Source organism: Macadamia integrifolia, chromosome 6, assembly GCF_013358625.1.
Source record: "Macadamia integrifolia cultivar HAES 741 chromosome 6, SCU_Mint_v3, whole genome shotgun sequence".
Classification (NCBI taxonomy): Eukaryota; Viridiplantae; Streptophyta; class Magnoliopsida; order Proteales; family Proteaceae; genus Macadamia; species Macadamia integrifolia.
In genome coordinates, this window is record NC_056562.1 from 37,400,813 (window position 1) to 37,417,475 (window position 16,663).

Below are 16,663 nucleotides of genomic sequence, written 5' to 3' on the forward strand. Positions count from 1 at the left end.
AAAGGTAAAAGACTCAGTCAGTGACTCAGTGGTGAGAATCTGAGAGGTGGTCGGAGGGGCATTGGCTGACATAAAAATGAATAAGAATGACCTTGGAAAAATTAAACAAGGGAATACAAATTAAACGGGGGTGGGGGTTGTAAATAAGAGTGTCAGACTGAGGTGGAGAACGTGCACTATTTGAAGCAGATCTAGATCCAAACAAGCACAAACCCCCAGCACATTTCACTCACGCCAGATTGTTAAAGATTTTTAGTGTCTCAACCAGAGTCTTTAACATCAGAGGATGAGGGGAAAAAAATTAGTGCAATCCGTAGGCGGTAGGCCCCAACTGTATACATAATATCCGAACGACAGGCAGGCCCAAGTTAAGGGTTGCAGCAGCGGGAAACCAATTGATGTTGGTGGTGGTGTTGCTGCGTATAGGAGGTGGTGGGTCGGTTGCGCACTTGCCCCAGCAAGTTCGTTTATTAAAGAATAGGGAGAGTGGCCTAGCGAGGTCCAGAAGAGAGTAGGAAAATTAGGGCTCGTCCAGTCCGCGCAGATGACTCGCTTTGGTTATCGTCTGCTGATCCTTGTGCACTGCAACGCAATATCTCAATAAAGAAGGTAACGGGAAACGTCTTTCACCTCTCATTTGCTCAAGTCTTACTTATTACTATTCCACATGCCAGAGCAAATACATGAATTTGAGAGACAGAGCATCTGCGTATGTGAGAGTGTCTTGAGTCTCTGAGAGAGTTAGAAGAGAGAGAGATCTTCGTTCTTCTCCTTGCCCTTTTCTATTTTTTTTTTCTTGGGGAAATATAAAAATTGAAACATCATTACCTTTTTAACAGGGGTAGCCTCACCCGTCACCATCCTCTCCTTTTTATTTCCCACGGGAGTACCCTTGTGCTCGCCTCTTTTTCTTACCCCCTCCCTCTTTTTCCTTTTTCTTTGCTGCAGTGGACAGCATTAGTACCGAAGTACCATAGTCAGTCACAAGAGCAAGGGTGGGGGGACGGAGGAAGGAGGAGGAGGCCGCTGTCAAGTTCAAGGTAGTTGGTATTCTCACTGGAGAGCGAGTTCGTGTGTGGGTGCTTGTGAATTTCAAACATTTGGGAGGGCTGCGTCTCCATGGACGCCTATGAAGCAACACGGATAGTGTTCTCCAGGATCCAGAGCTTGGATCCGGAAAATGCCTCTAAAATCATGGGACTTCTCCTAATCCAAGACCACGGAGAGAAGGAAATGATCCGGCTGGCCTTCGGACCCGAGGCTCTTGTGCACTCTGTGGTCCTCAAGGCCCGCAAGGACCTAGGCCTTTCGTCGAACACACCGTCGACGCCATCGACCCCCTCGTCTCCATCACCTTTCCTCTCCAGGCAGAACTCTTCTTCGTCACGGATGCTCTCCAGCAACGGTCCAAACCTTCCACCTACCCTCACTACGATGGCCTCCTCTTCTTGGACACCACCATCGGCCTTCTGCGACATCCAGGCATCGGACGACCTGATCAGTCCCAATTCCGCCACCGCCTCCGCCTCCGCCTCATACGCGGCAGCAGCAAGCGCCAACATGGTTGTCGCTTCTTCATCCTCGTCTTTGTACTCGACTTCCTTAACTTCTCCTTTCTATGGCTACGGTAGTGACGTCCCCGTCGATGAATTCCAGCTTCAAGACCAACTCTCCTTCCTCAGCGATGCCTCCTCCACACTAGGCCCCAAGACTGCTACTGACCTATTCTATCCACAACCGGAGACAGTGGCGAGTCCCAACGGCCGCACTGGAGGGGACGCTACGCTTTTCCCTTCTTACGCGGCTGCTGCCGCCGGTGCCACCAGCTGGGGAACTACTATAGATGGACACCACCGGCGGAGCTGCTCCGTCAACGACATCTGTTTTGGGTCCGAAGCTGGGTCAGGATATGGGTGGAAGCCATGCCTCTACTTCGCCAGGGGCTATTGCAAGAACGGAAGCAGCTGCAGGTTCCTCCATGGGCTCCCCGATTCCTCGCCAGTGGTCGCTGATGCTGCTGCTATGGGGTCCTCGCCGAACAAGCTTGACCGCCTTGACGTGGTGGAACAGTGCCAAGAACTCCTCAGATCCAAAAGTACCCAACAGCGATTGGTCAACTCGTCGCAGCTCATGGCCTCGGCCTCTTTCCCATATGGCACTGCTACCGCCGGCAAATGCATGAATTTCTTGCTGCAACAGCAGCAGCAGCAGCAACAGCAGAACGACACCACCCAGAGGTTTATTAATTTCTTCTTTTCTCCTTATTTCCTATATCCTCCTAGTACACTAGCTGCTGCTGTAGTTCGTAGTTAGCACTTAGCGACCCCCTCTCTCCAAATACCGTGGGAAGGGTGGGGTGTTGTGAAATCTCCATTTCTGTTCTCTATTTTAACTGTTCTTTGACATGCCATATAAATTCCTCTGTTGGTGTGGGTGGCGCGGTGCTTTCCAGGACTGCGGCCGGCTTGATGTTGGGCGAAGACATACACAAATTAGGCCGGTCACGACTTGAAAGGAATGATTTTTCAACGACAGGTGGAGGAATGGTGAACCCGGGATCCAGGCAGATTTATCTAACGTTCCCAGCTGACAGCACCTTCAGAGAAGAGGATGTCTCCAATTACTTCAGGTTTCTTAGTGTTGGCCAGTGCATCATTTGGATGGATGAACTATTTATTTTCAGCTCCTTTCTTTTTGGCTGACTATATATGCTCTTTTATTCTTGAAGCATTTACGGTCCTGTACAAGACGTGAGGATCCCTTACCAGCAGAAGCGAATGTTTGGGTTCGTTACGTTCGTGTACCCGGAGACGGTGAAGCTCATCCTGGCCAAAGGGAACCCGCATTTCGTATGCGACGCTCGGGTGCTTGTGAAACCCTACAAGGAGAAGGGGAAAGTTCCAGACAAGTACAGGCACTCTCCTCTCTCTTCCTTCCTGCCTCGCCTCGTGTTTTTTCGCATTTTGTCTAAAAACAAAGAGTAGTGCCGCATACGATATTCCCATCGATGGGGGAAATGAACATTAAAGGTTTGTAATAATTTTCCGTTACTGTTACTTCTGCAGGAAGCAGCAACAATCTGAGAGAGGAGAGTTCTCGGCATGTTCTATACCTACCGGTGTTGACATTAGAGATGCCTACGACCTGCAGCTCGGTAAGTAAAGCAGTCGAGGCGTTCTGGCAGCTAAAGTCGCTGCCCCCTACCCCGCCCCTACTTCACGCAATTTCCTTTTTCTTTCTCTCGTTGTGTCGAGTAGGTGGAATAATAGATGCGTCTTACATTTAGGACCAAGGATGTTCTACGATGCCCAGGACATGTTGTTGAGGAGGAAATTAGAAGATCATGCCGACTTACGTCAAGCCTTGGAACTCCAGGGACGGAAATTGATGGGTCTACAGCTTCTCGACGTGAAGAAGTATCATCACCACCACCACCATAGTCTGTCCACTGGCGCTCAGGTTGCCTCCCCAACTCAAAATCACGTCAATCATACCTTTGTTCTTCCTTCCGAGCGGGGAAGTCCGGAGGCCCCAGAAGGTACCCAAACTCTTTACCCTTAATTATGGATGGCAATATTAGAAATTTTATTTTTATGCCTTTTTCTCATCTTAGGAAGAGAGAGGGAGAGAGAAGAAATTTGCTTTATTGCGTTGTATTGCTGCAGAGAACTGTGCAAACGCTGAGACAACCATTTATGGTGCTGCTGATCGACAGTTACGTCAGGCAGCCAATTCCGACGAAGAATCCATAGGGGAAGACGAAATTGGCAACGGCAAGGAGAAGAGGCCCAATCAAGAAGACAGTAACTTCCAAGATGGGTATGATATCTGACTTTCCCATTGTAGTATATGCTGCTGACGAGTAACGAGAGGATTGCTGTGATTTTGTCGATTCCCCTTTCCCGTTTTGGTTGGTTTTGAGCTTTTGATTTTCTAATTTAGTTGGTTATCGGGTGATGGGGATTATTCTAAATTTGGTGGCCTATCCTTGGAAAAAATGGGGATTAGTTTCTAGGTTCTCATTACTATACATCGTTCAGAATTCTTCAAAAATTGAGTACTGCAGGGTGGAGCATTATCTCCCAGACAGTCCCTTCGCGTCTCCCACGAAGTTTGGCGAACCCACTTGTGTCTCCACCGCCAGTGATGCGGCATTGGCTTCAGAGAGCGGTGCCGCTTTAGCTTCGTCTTGTAACAGTAAACTGATCACCACCTCGTTGTTGCCTGCAACGTCGACCCTGGACGTTGCTTCCTTCAAATCATGTTTCTTTCAGATGCCCAGGTAGGTAGTGCACTGCGCTACCGTTGCAGCTATTTAACAGGCCACCTTTGCTGCGGTCTTGAAGATTAAACGTACATGTGTTTCAGACGTCGGGTAAAAGGTGTTGTGCTTTTGCCCTCTTGCAGGTTTCCTTCCGGACACGGAGCCATAGGAATGTAGGGAAAGGAAGGATGTAGTGGAATGGGCATCCTCTTGCTGCTCGGGTAAGACTTAATTCAGAAGACATTTTTACTAGCACAATTTTAATTTGTTGGATTGGATTTCCGAATTCAGATGGGTCAAGGGTTTTGTGCTTGCTGCAGTGATGGAAACTTTCACCTATTCTATGTTTTGATTTCCCTTCTCTTTTCCCTCCTCACAGAAGATATGATCCAGAAAGTGAGGAAGATGCAGTTTATCTGTGTGATCATCGCTTTAATAAGCTGCCGACACATGTAGAGAAGATGATTTATGCGAGACAGACGCGGTCACGTAGAGAACGAGTTGGTCCTCATCCTCATTCTCATCCTCATCCTCCGTACTATATCAAACCATTTATTATTACACACAACATGCATGCATACATACATACATAACAGACAGATGTACTGACCTTGAAAGTGACGTGAGTCATCCGATACCCACCACATCGCTCTTTTTATGTTTTTTCCTCAACTTTCTGCCTCTCTTTCGCTCTGCTCCTAAGTGTCTGTCTCTGTCCGGCGGCCTCTTTATTTCTCTTTTCACCTTATTTTATATACATATATTTCTCCGTTAAGAGGAGGACCACAATCGACTTGGAGAGAAGACGCCAACGACGTATTTATATATTTGATTTCTTTTACCCTTTTAAATTTACCACAACTAGTGCGGTGAAGACAAAAGAGCCTATGAAGAGCACGAACAGAGATTTCCCGGCAGGAAGAATCAAATTACAAGCGGAAGCCAAAACAGAAAGCAGTAGGAGCTGAAACTTCAAAGGTGCGATAAAAGAACGATGGCATGATATTGGTTGGAGGGACGGGGAAAAGCACATTAAAGTCTCGGGACTCGACTCAGCTCAGCTTACGGCTCATGTTAGCCGAATGACCAACGGGGAATTTCCTTTTGTTTTACTTCTTGTTGTTATTGGTATACGCAGAATCATCATCGTTGGGTCATCAATTAAACAAACAGAAAAACAGGGAAGGAAAACAAAATAAAAATACTGAGGTGTTGTGGGTGGGTGAGATAAGAGGAGAGAGTAGCTTCATCATTTTTATTATCTTTTTGTTATTGTTTTTTTCTTTATTACAGCCATAAAAGAGTCTGTCCTATACTTTATGGGTCTTTGTTCTTTTACTTTTCTCTTTTGTGGGCTAAATTTCTAATTTAAAAGAGGGGGAGTCACATGGGTGCTGACACCGCATGTGGCCCAAATTTCTATTTTAAAAGAGGACGGGGAGTCACATGGGTGCTGACTGCTGACACTGCATGTGGCCCCTCTTCAGTTTGCCCTGCCTTGGCCACACAAATTATCTATCTTCTCTCTCTCGCCTCTCTTATATTACTGTATGCAATAATATACGCTATAGAAAGTGCTGCTCCGTGTTTGGAGGGGAAAAAAATATAGTGCTGCTCAGCTGGCCTGCTTCGACCACACAGCCTCCCGGCCCCATATGGCCCCAGCTCTTTCATTTTCAAATTTCAATTACAGCTTTCCGCAAGTTTCTCCTCCCCTATATTTTTGGCGATAAACTATATTCTAAATTTTTGGGATGTCTCCAGCCAAACGCCTACTGGCTCGGATCGGATTCCTCTGCGGCGTGCTTTCTTGGCAGAGCCTGGTGGAGCCTGTCTGCGATGCTGACACATGATCGATGTCACGTGTATGGTAAACATTTACTTATGCCGGTTTTGAAAGTTGGATCAAATCGACTAAAACGGTTCTTTCTTCCTGTCGTACCAAAGCAAACCCTTACCCATCTCTTATGCAGATTGATCCCTTTATCTACTCATTCTGTTTGGAGGAAGCAAATCCTCTCCCATCTCTTCTTCTTCTTATCTCTCTTTACCCTCATCTTTTGCTCTGTTTGTCTGTTTTAAACTCTATGACCACTGGGAGAGCATTTCGGAGATCCAATCAAGATTATCATTGTTGTGCCCACCCTTAGCACTGTCTTCTTTCGAGCTAATTTCAAAGATATTAGAATTTTGATCTATTCTAACTCTAAGCAAAGAAGGGTTGACAGAAAAACTGGATTTCCTCTCATGGCTACCCAGAGTAGGTAAAGGGTTTGGCATTATAAACCCTCTTGAACAGAAGATGATGGGTTTAACCGTTGCTGTTAGATTGGGTTTGGGGCTAGCAACAGATTCTTTTGGGGTGGAAAATAGTAGTTTTCACCATTATCATCAGCGCTTTGGTTTGAAAAAGGAAACTAAGAAATTGAAACAGAAAAATGGTTTCATTTGAAAGGCTTTCAAGAGAAGTTTCCTTTATGGTAAGATTTGGAGGCTTTCAAGAGAAGTTTCCTTTATGGTAAGATTTGGAGTCCAAAACCTAGCGCAGAAAAAGGTGAACCTTTTGTTGGTCGATCCTTATGACCAGAAGAGAAAAAGGAGGGAGAAGAAGAAGAGAGAACCGTGTTGGTCAATTAGGTCCAATTCGCAAAATCGGCATAAGTGAATGTTCACCATACACGTGGCATCGGCCAGGTGTTGGCATCCCAGGTACGCTCTGCCAGGTTCCGCCAAGAAAGCACGCCGTAGAGGAGCTCAATCCCTATTGGCTCACATTCATTGCCAGCGTATGCGGGGTCTTTTCTCATTACTTAGGGTCTATTTTATTTTGTTTATGTTGTTTCTTACTGTTAGTAACAATAGAAAATGGGTTTTTTTTCTTCCTATTATAAAAAATTATTTTTGAAATTATAAAAAGGTGTTTGATTTTCTGTTTTTCGAAACATTTTCAACAATTGAGTCAAGTTCAAGACGATTGAAGGCATGATGTTATAGGTGTGTATTTTATGAGTGAATACATGACGTTGGAGTTGCAGGTATGTTTCATGGAGATGAGCTTCAGAAGGATGAAGGTAATCTAAAACTGTGACTTTCGTACAACCAAATTGGAATTGCTGTATCTGGATAGCAAGAAGTTTCAATAGTGGGTTCGGGTTGAGGTAAGTCAAGTGAAATATCGGATTGTTTCATAATTTTTGTCCATTTCACTTATTTCTAAATAGAAAAATAAGTCTGACTTGTTTCTTTTTCGAAAAACATAAGTAGTTATAAAAATAAGTGAAACAAAACAGAAAATCAAACAGTTTTTTAGGTGTTTTTCTATTTCTGAACACAAAAGAAATATAGAAAAACAAGTTGTAAAAACAAAATCAAACAGGCCATTAGTCTGCTCCCTTCCTCCCGCTGAGCAAAAAAAATCTGCTGCTGTGGTTGAGGCGGTGCAATGAAAATCCAATGATTGACATGGTATCGAGGCATATACCGATGTCATCTCGGCCATCGGATCCTCGCCACACCCGCGGCAGACGATCATCGCCCCACCGCTGATGCAGATTTTGGAGATGCCTCTTACTGAAAAGAAGATTTAGGAGATGCCACCTGTACGACACGACTTTACATGACAAAATCTTTGTAAGGTTGTCGTGTCATGCCGTGGCTGATGCAAGTTGAATCATCCGTCCGTTTCGGTTAAATTTTGTTGGGGTAAATTACATCCCTGAGGCGCGCTGTGTTCGAAGAAAGGGTATTTTGGGTTCTTTCGGTTTAAAATTATTTGATTTAATTAATTGATTTTAAAATATTTTCAATTTTCAATGTTTGGCTGTCGAAAGAAATCCACTCTTAGTTAAGTTGCAATATATTGACCATGTTCTGACATGATTATGGGTGTCAATTCGGTATTGTTATTGAATATTGATACTGAAATCGTTCCAAATTACTATATCAAATATCGGTTTTGGCTTGCTATGATATTGGTATGTTTTCAAATCAGAATAAATATGAGTTTATTTAGTATATATACGGTTTTAATATACTATTTTCAGTTTGTCTTTTTATGTATACTAGTAAAATTTCAAGAGAGAGAGAGAGATTTAATCAAACAAATACTTTTCAAGATATTACATCCACTATCTAAAGGAAATGAATGACAAATTAGACATTACGAAGCACGATCTTTATATAAATTGTTTTTTTGATAGGTAACTTGTAGGATTTGGATCTTCTATGGCGCAATATGGTGTCTAGCGCACATCCAATTCCTAGAAACGCCTTGGGCTATGTGTGATTGTATTGGGTTCTGTGCCAAGGCTTTTATGGCAGTTGGATGTGCACCAGACACCATGTTGCGCCACAGAGGAATTGAATTCGTAACTTGTATGTATTAAAGAAAAAGAAAAATATAAAAATACAGAATAAGACAACCCTTACAACCTTCTTTAGGGTAGGTCAAAAGAAAGGTTGAGAGGTTCCTAAATCAAATAGGACAAATCCTATAACACGATTCATGTAATATAGAAAGAAAAGCTTTAAAAATTTGGAAAAAATGCCATGAAAGAGTTAAGTCGCTCAATCATGGGAGTAAAGAAAGTATGAGGCACTTTTCATGTGACGATTCTTCCTCAGAAAGCTTCTCACTATTGGATGGGTTAGGTTTCTAAAGACAACAGCACCATCGTCCTCATTTGACTTTGGTGCTTCCTCTGAAAAATCTAAATGTATACCCTCTATATATCAACTTGATGGGTCATCTCGACACTATAGTTTAACTCAACTTGATCTATCACATCCTCACTATGATTCAACTCTGTCTCTTGCTCTGAAGAAATAATGGAATTTACAAGATTCTTAGCTCCCTTGAAATAAGTCGCAACTGCTACAAATTTGGGAGTCAAAACTTCAATCAATGTGCCATTATCCTCTCCATTTGCCACATCAACATTATCTCTTTTAGGAATATTCCCCACCAGATTTTTTGAGGAAGGCAAAACAGTAGTCAAATGATTAGTATAAGAGATTTCTTTGGCTGAGTCACCCCCCTTTTGCTTAATAAAGTATATTGACTTTGCCACCTCATCATCCAACCAACCTTCAATGTCAAGAGAATCCTAGATAAGGTTCAAATTAGAGATAATCTCTCGTCCCTTAGTGCATTCCACAACCTCAGACATTTCTTCATTAGAATTTGAATTCTTATTAACTTTGTCCTCCAAATTAAGAGAAAAAATAGAGATTAATTGGCATTCAATCATAATCGGTTCATTTGAAGAAATAAAATTCAAATCCTACGCTTCCTCTCCTAATTTTTCTCTATCAAACTCATTATTTTCCTCCAAAGAGGGAGCCAACATATCTTGATGAGGCAATCCCTCCTCATTTGAGATTCTCCCCATCAATACCCCATTATTCACTCCATTAATATATGGAATAATTGCCAACTCATCTTCCTCCAAATCTTCCTCCGTATTAGCTAATGAGATATCCTTATTGCAGACCAAAATATTCTCCTCCTCAATCGCCAACACATATGAGTAAACCAAGTTGAAACCCGAATCCACCTCAGCAATATACTGACCTTCCAAAATTTTTTCCTCATAAATCTCGTCCTCCTTATCCTCAGCCAAGGACTCTTTTGAAATCGGCACCTCTTCGGTCAACCCTTCAATGAGAGAGAAAGCATTAATATGGGTAATTGATTCCTCTCTGATTGGAATCTTTTTACCCCGAAATCTGCCATTAATGAATCCTTCCTTATCTACTCCCCTTTTTTCAAAATTCAAACTTAAATTTGATCTCTGGATAATTGTAGGGCCGGATTCTTTGCTCAGGTCACTACTCTTGTGCAGAGAAGGTCCATCATTCTCAACTGATAGTGTAGGCTCTCCACCATCTTCCTTCTTTCTCCAAACTAGTTTTGTTTTCCGATTTTGTTGAGGCACCGGTGCTCCACCACAATGTTCCACTGAATGGCCAAAGACATTGCAGACATTGCATCTAGGAGGCTTCCAATCATACGTAATATCTTGATTAAAAATGTGATCTTCTTCATCCTTAATAGCTACAACAGAAGGTAGTTCTTTAGAAGCATTAACTTCAACACACAACCTTGTAAAAGATAATTTCTCCAACGTCCTCACATCTGAAGAAATTGGACACCCAATAACACTCCCAATAGCACTTAATGTCTTTAGAGACCATAATTGAAAGGGATGATTGGGTAAAGTAATCCACACCGGAATAGAGGTTAAAGTTATCTGCCCCCATGATACCTTTTTGCTCCAAGAGCAAAGAACAAGAGGCTTACGCTGAACATATCACGGGCCTCCTTCCAAGACCTTATTTCTATCTTCTTGCAAGTTAAACCTAAAGATGAACACACCACTTTCAAGCAAATTTATCTTAACATTGCCTGAAATCTTCTACTTCTTGAGAAAAAACTCCTTAGTGTAATGAAAATGTGGTCTTTTCCCTATGAAATGCCCTACAAAAGCATTTTACCATCTACTAATTTGTTCTCTAATAGCTTCAGCAGGACAATTAGCAACCTTTTGGTCACCCACCATGACCTGATCAATGAACTTGAGTTGAAAACCCTCCTTATTCTTCCATGCATTCGACGAGAATAAAGAGGTAAAATGAATTTCATTGACAGCGTCCACCTTTCCCATAGATGACTCCCCATTCTCCCAACAGGAATCTCTGAAAGCATGGACAGAAGAAACTCCTTCCTTCTCACCACCAGTAGCCACACCTCTTTGCACCACATAGCCCTCATTAGAATCATCTCTAGAAGGCTACAAAGTTGACATGGATGGAGAAGAAGGACCAACAGCTGAAGCTGTGTGTTGAGGTTCGCCCACCTCATTTTTGAAATGCATTCTTGGAACCTCTCTCCCTCTCTCTCTCCCTAAAATAAGTTAAATAATTATGGTGCATAGGAGAATTGAACCTAATACCTCCTACTTTTAAAATATATTCTCACAAATAATATTGCTTAATAAGCTAGTTGCACCGATAATAAATAACTATTAGAGATCTCCATCAGTGTGGTGGGTTGTGTTGTTTAGATTTCTCATTGATGATGAGACCAAGCTTCCTGCATCTACCAGAAAAACTTTCATACTCAGATCTTCTCTATTATTGTTAATAAGGGAGATATGTAAGAAATCAAAACCTATCGACGAAGGCCCATGGATGTTCTAAAATTCATAAGTTTCAATAGCATTGAGGTCACCAAAGAGAGAGAGAGAGAGAGAGAGAGAGAGAGAGAGAGAGAGAGAGAGAGAGAGAGAGAGAGAGAGAGAGAGAGAGAGAGAGAGAATAATATTTACATCCATTGCCACTCTTAATAGGTGAACCCATTGTGATATGTAGGGTTGCAGCCAAGATTCTAAAACTCAAGAATGGTCACAGGATCGATCAAGCCTGATACCATTCCAATTATGATCTAGACCAATACCATTCTGATTATGATCCAAATAGGACTGAATCAAATTGTATTGAATAGTTCTATCCTTATTTTTGAAAAAAATTATTACAATTTTACCATTTGACTATGCATGTGTATCGAAAAAGGTTAGGATCGAAGATCGGTCAAGGCTGATATGATTTACAAATTTAGATGTGGAAATGATTGTGTTGTAGCACATTGTGATATGTGAAATGTGGCATATATTTAGATCTTATACTGCTTACTTCTTAGTATAATCCTCAATCCCCACCATCAAAAACAATTAAAGTTGTCAAAAATTAAAATAAATGGACTGGAATTAGCGAAGAGGACAGTGGGGTCATTGACTGGTACGATGGGGTTCGACTTCCTAAAGACATGTTCCTTCACTTCAAAGAACTTTATAAAGGTGCCTTAACAGGGCAGAAACTTCTACCAGCCCCAAAAGGTGTCAACCTCTTATTTGAACCCACAATTGTTCTGTCTTCGTCCACGAATCACTTTTAGGCTTTAGAACTCATTGGGCTCTAACCAATTAGCTTCATCATGGGGTCATCGCCCACATGTTGACCAAGGCAGTTGCTCCTGAGTCAACCAAAATTTAAACAAAAATAAAGTTCAGCCAAGAAACCTTTGCTGTTAAGAACATGAATTATCCAGAGGAATCATGGGAAACTCATTAACATGGGGGTTTCCTTACCAGTGCTTCCATTGGAACCAAATTCACATGGAAGAGCCAAAGAAGTAATATGCCTAATTAGATGAGAAAGCCCCACCAGTTTGCAACAAATGTTACATGGATACCTAAAAGACATGAAACAAATGTTAGATTCTAACACTCATAGATTCTAGAGTTAGACCACGTGAAGTATCTGAAATTGAGAAGCGTTGTGTTAGTGAATCGAGAGCAGAAGAGGGAAGAGGAGGAATTTGTCACTATTGTAGTTGCTCATTTGTCTTCTCTCTATTATATATAGGCAAGGGCTCATCAGTGAATGAATGAATATCTAGCAAGGAAGGGAGAGAGATATTTAGCAGTCAAATGCTAATCAAATACTGAATCAATAGACCATTTAATTACACTAAATGCAGCACAAGAGAGCTGTTTGGCTTCTGTCCCTTTGCTTTTGGAAATTTTTTTCTCAATCCCCAAATAATGCTCCCCCCGATTTGATTCCTAATTATTAGGGAATTTTTTTTTTAAAACCTCCCCCTTTGGTGCGTTTTTTATGTGCTCGCAATTTTGTGACGACCCAAACCCAAGATAAGGGTAAGAGTCCCTCCCTCGCGGGAGGTGATCTCGTGATCATATTTTTCCTAACTTGCATGTGACTAAAAGTTGGTTTTTTTTTTTTTTTTTTCATCTAAGAGGCTATTTCTCTTAAATACGCTGAAATATATTTTACATTAAAATACAAACTCAAGTATTTAAATATCTCAATGCTTGGTGGTAGCGTTAACTATTTATTACATGTTTCAAAATATAGTCTAAGAGGAAGTAAATGAAATAAATTTAAAAGGTATCATCCATCACCATTGTTTAATATCTCATAATCATAAAATTAAATGTCTCTATCATTAAAATAAAGCAAAAATTATTATGCATCTTCTTCAACATCCTATTGCTCTTGGCCTCCAGTACAATCCACAAACTCACATATTTCATCATTTGTGTCTGGAAGTAACAATAAAGGGGTGAGCTCAATAGCTCAGTGAGTTAAAGCATAAGATCATACATACATTAATAAGCACATCTTATATATGGAAATGTTATATGCAATATGACATTAAAGAATTAATTTGATATAGGTTTCTCTTTGTTCTACTGCATGTCCACTCTTTATAAGAATGAGGAACACAACCATTGATTTGATGGCTGCCATTTTTGGCATTATCGGACTTTCACCACATTAAGTCATTTTTTATTAACCCTGGCTGACTGGACCAGGTCTAGGATCATATGAGCTCTCCTTGTAGGAGTCCCTGATTTAGTTTTGGAGGAGTAAGGGAATTCCCATCCTTACCCTTATTCTTGTTCTGTTCTTGAGGATAGTGTGCTCCCCTTGTGGGAGGTCTTATCCTTAGTTCTGTTTTGGTATCCTTATCCAGCACCTAACCCCCTGCTGAAAAGGAGTGCAGTATGGGGTCTGGTTTTGAAGCTAAAGATCTAAGCATGAGAATATATTTTCAATTCATTTATGTATTTCCCTAACGACGTTCTATCATGTTCCATCATGGCATAACATCATATTTATGTAAATACAAACATATGATACATACATGGCATGTCATTAATAGCAAAGTATGAGATGACATATGATAATATTTCAAAACACCATAACATCATTCACAACATATTAACATGAGTGAAATTCTTATTCATATAACAATGTAAGAGGCATATCAATTATGTTAAGCCTATGGATTAAGTCACCTTGGTTTCTTGTATATAATTACCAGTTCTCTAGTATTTCTTTCGTAGAGTATACAGTCCCTAAATATGCTCACCTAACATATTACATTCATATTTTTCAGATTATATCCAATTATATGTTTAACTCTTTTCTACTTCCATAACATCTAACATAGACGATCGATATAAAATAAATTATGTCCTTAAAGTAGATTTAAAATACAATAAATTATCAATAGGACTTATCTCTAGATTAGGTCTTTAAGATCCTTCAAAATAGGTCTCAACATAGAGTACTGCAGTGTGACCATTTCTGTTAAATCGAAATGACCACAGTGCATTAAAACTACCTTTCTCCCTTTTTAAGAAACCAAATGGGTCTAGGATTTTTATGGATAGCACTAGACAAATAGAGTTACAAATCATTAGAAGGGTGCTACTCTAAATCTGTCTTTAAAGCATCCAAAATATAGACACAAAGACTAGTAGATGCACTGGACATATGCATTGGACAGAATTGACTGTAGTCCAATAAAATATATTTTTCTCCATCTTTCATAAATCAAATGGACTGGAGATATTTATGGGTGAAACTAAACTAACAGAGATATAAATCATTAGAAGGGTTCATATTTTTAATCAGTCTTCAAGTCATTCAAAATATGTATACAAGTACTAATATATGAATTGGACATATGCACTGAACAGAATTGACCACAGTCTAATAGAAATTCATTTTATCCCTCTTTTGTAAATCAGAAGGATTAGAATTTTTTATAGATAAAAGTATGCTTTTGGAGATCCCACATGTAAGAAAATCAGACCAAAAAAACATTCTTAGATTGAGTATTACAAAGGTCTAATCCCAGTATCCACAATCTGTTAGATTTCTAAGGTATAGTAAAAACAAATAGATAACCATCCCTTACGAGAGTCAAAATGAGCCATTTTTTCTTGTGGTTGTTATTTTGTAAATATGTATAAAAAATATCATGCCCAAAGAGAGTATTGAGTCTACCCAAAACTGTGTCCTAAATTTGTCTCTTCTGCAGAATAGTCTCAAAACCTTATTTTTTTGTTATACAAAAAGAGCTCAAAATGAAATAAAATTCTACAGAGGTCTACATATGTATGAATTCCATTTAAATAAAAATTTGTAACTCCTAATTATTATCACATAATTTTATAAAAAATTAATATGCACTACATATCAAACTAATCCCCTTGACAGATCTCAAAAATCTAATTTAAATCATGAAATTCCTCAAATAAAAAAAAAATACAAATACTTCCTAGAGTTATTATAAGATCTAAATGAAATGCATCATTATATAACCAAGAAAAATCCCCTCTAGCATAGGCTTTAAAAGATCTTACTCTTCAAACCTAAAAATAAAAATAAAATTCTAATGTAAAAGGGGTATCGGTTTCCTGTCTTTGTTGTGATTAGCTCGTCTTCTCAATGGCAATCAGAAGGGCTCTTTGATTGCAACCTTGATCAGCTTCCAACAGGTATGACCCTCCTTGAATCTCTTCTTTTCTTCTCTTCTTCTTCCTTCTCTCTCTCTCTCTCTCTCTCTCTCTCTCTCTCTCTCTCTCTCTCTCTCTCTCTCTCTCTCTCTCTCAATCTTTTTTTTTTCTCTTTCTCTCACACTTAAACTGGGAAGAGGTCTCCAACGTTAGTGGAATCCCCTCCCCTTAATTTTAATTTTATTTTGTTTCCTCCTCCATTCCTTTCTTCTTTCTTTCCCTTTTCCCTTTTCCCTTCTTTCCTCTTTTCTCTCTTTCCTTATTATTTATTTTCTAAGATAAATATTCAAAATTTCTTACATTTTAGATAACTTATCCAAATTTTATTAAATTCTATCCTATGTGCCTAATCCCTATAAGAAGATACCTTATTTTCTCATATGAGAGTTGAACTTAGGACTTCCTACTTGCAAACTTAAATCCAACCAACAAGCTACAACTTCATATGCACAAATATTTACATATGTATTATTATAACATATTACTTTATTTTAAATCACATTCGCTGATTAAATAATAAATTTGAAAATGATAACCCAGTACAATTACCATTATACCCTTAGGGTGAAATTCTCGTTTTAACACTACAATTATGACTAAGGGTTTCTGAAATCTGGGGTTTTACGTCCTCCCCACCTTATATAAATTTCGTTCTCGAAATTTGGTAGTATAACTGTCACACCCCGTTCACCCTGAACCGGAGCGGTGATCGAGTTAACACCGGTTAACCCAAACCTGCCAAGATCATCAGATACTGTATTCCACCACAGCATACACACACTAACATGAGTTCATCAGATCAGCGGAAGACTAAGTTTTACCTGTGAATAAATCTCATATACTTGATACCCGAATTGTGATATAATAAATATATACATTTGGGCCCGAAGGCATGATATATACACAAAAAGAATAAAATTCGAATATCAAGCATATACAGGAAATCATAAAAAAAAAACCATCAGAGTACACAACTCGGCTCGGTTTCAAGGCTGGAACTCAGCTCGGC

The 16,663-nt window shown here is 40.1% G+C and overlaps 1 protein-coding gene across 4 annotated transcripts; it reads left to right on the forward strand.

The window, feature by feature from the left end:
* The first annotated feature begins 247 nt into the window (after positions 1-247).
* LOC122081541 (zinc finger CCCH domain-containing protein 53-like) lies at positions 248-5,584 on the forward strand. 4 transcript variants are annotated; one of them, XM_042648713.1, is made up of 10 exons: positions 249-1,563; positions 1,657-2,237; positions 2,453-2,629; positions 2,729-2,914; positions 3,066-3,154; positions 3,287-3,538; positions 3,666-3,819; positions 4,067-4,282; positions 4,408-4,485; positions 4,644-5,584. In XM_042648713.1, exons 1-9 carry the CDS (start codon positions 1,120-1,122, stop codon positions 4,439-4,441), a joined length of 2,133 nt encoding a protein of 710 aa, XP_042504647.1. In that variant the 5' UTR covers positions 249-1,119; the 3' UTR covers positions 4,442-4,485; positions 4,644-5,584. The 4 variants fall into 4 exon arrangements, with proteins under 4 accessions (XP_042504646.1, XP_042504647.1, XP_042504645.1 ...); XM_042648711.1 differs by having other exon boundaries at positions 250-609; positions 949-2,237; XM_042648712.1 differs by having other exon boundaries at positions 248-2,237; positions 2,729-2,908.
* Positions 5,585-16,663: the final 11,079 nt, after the last annotated feature.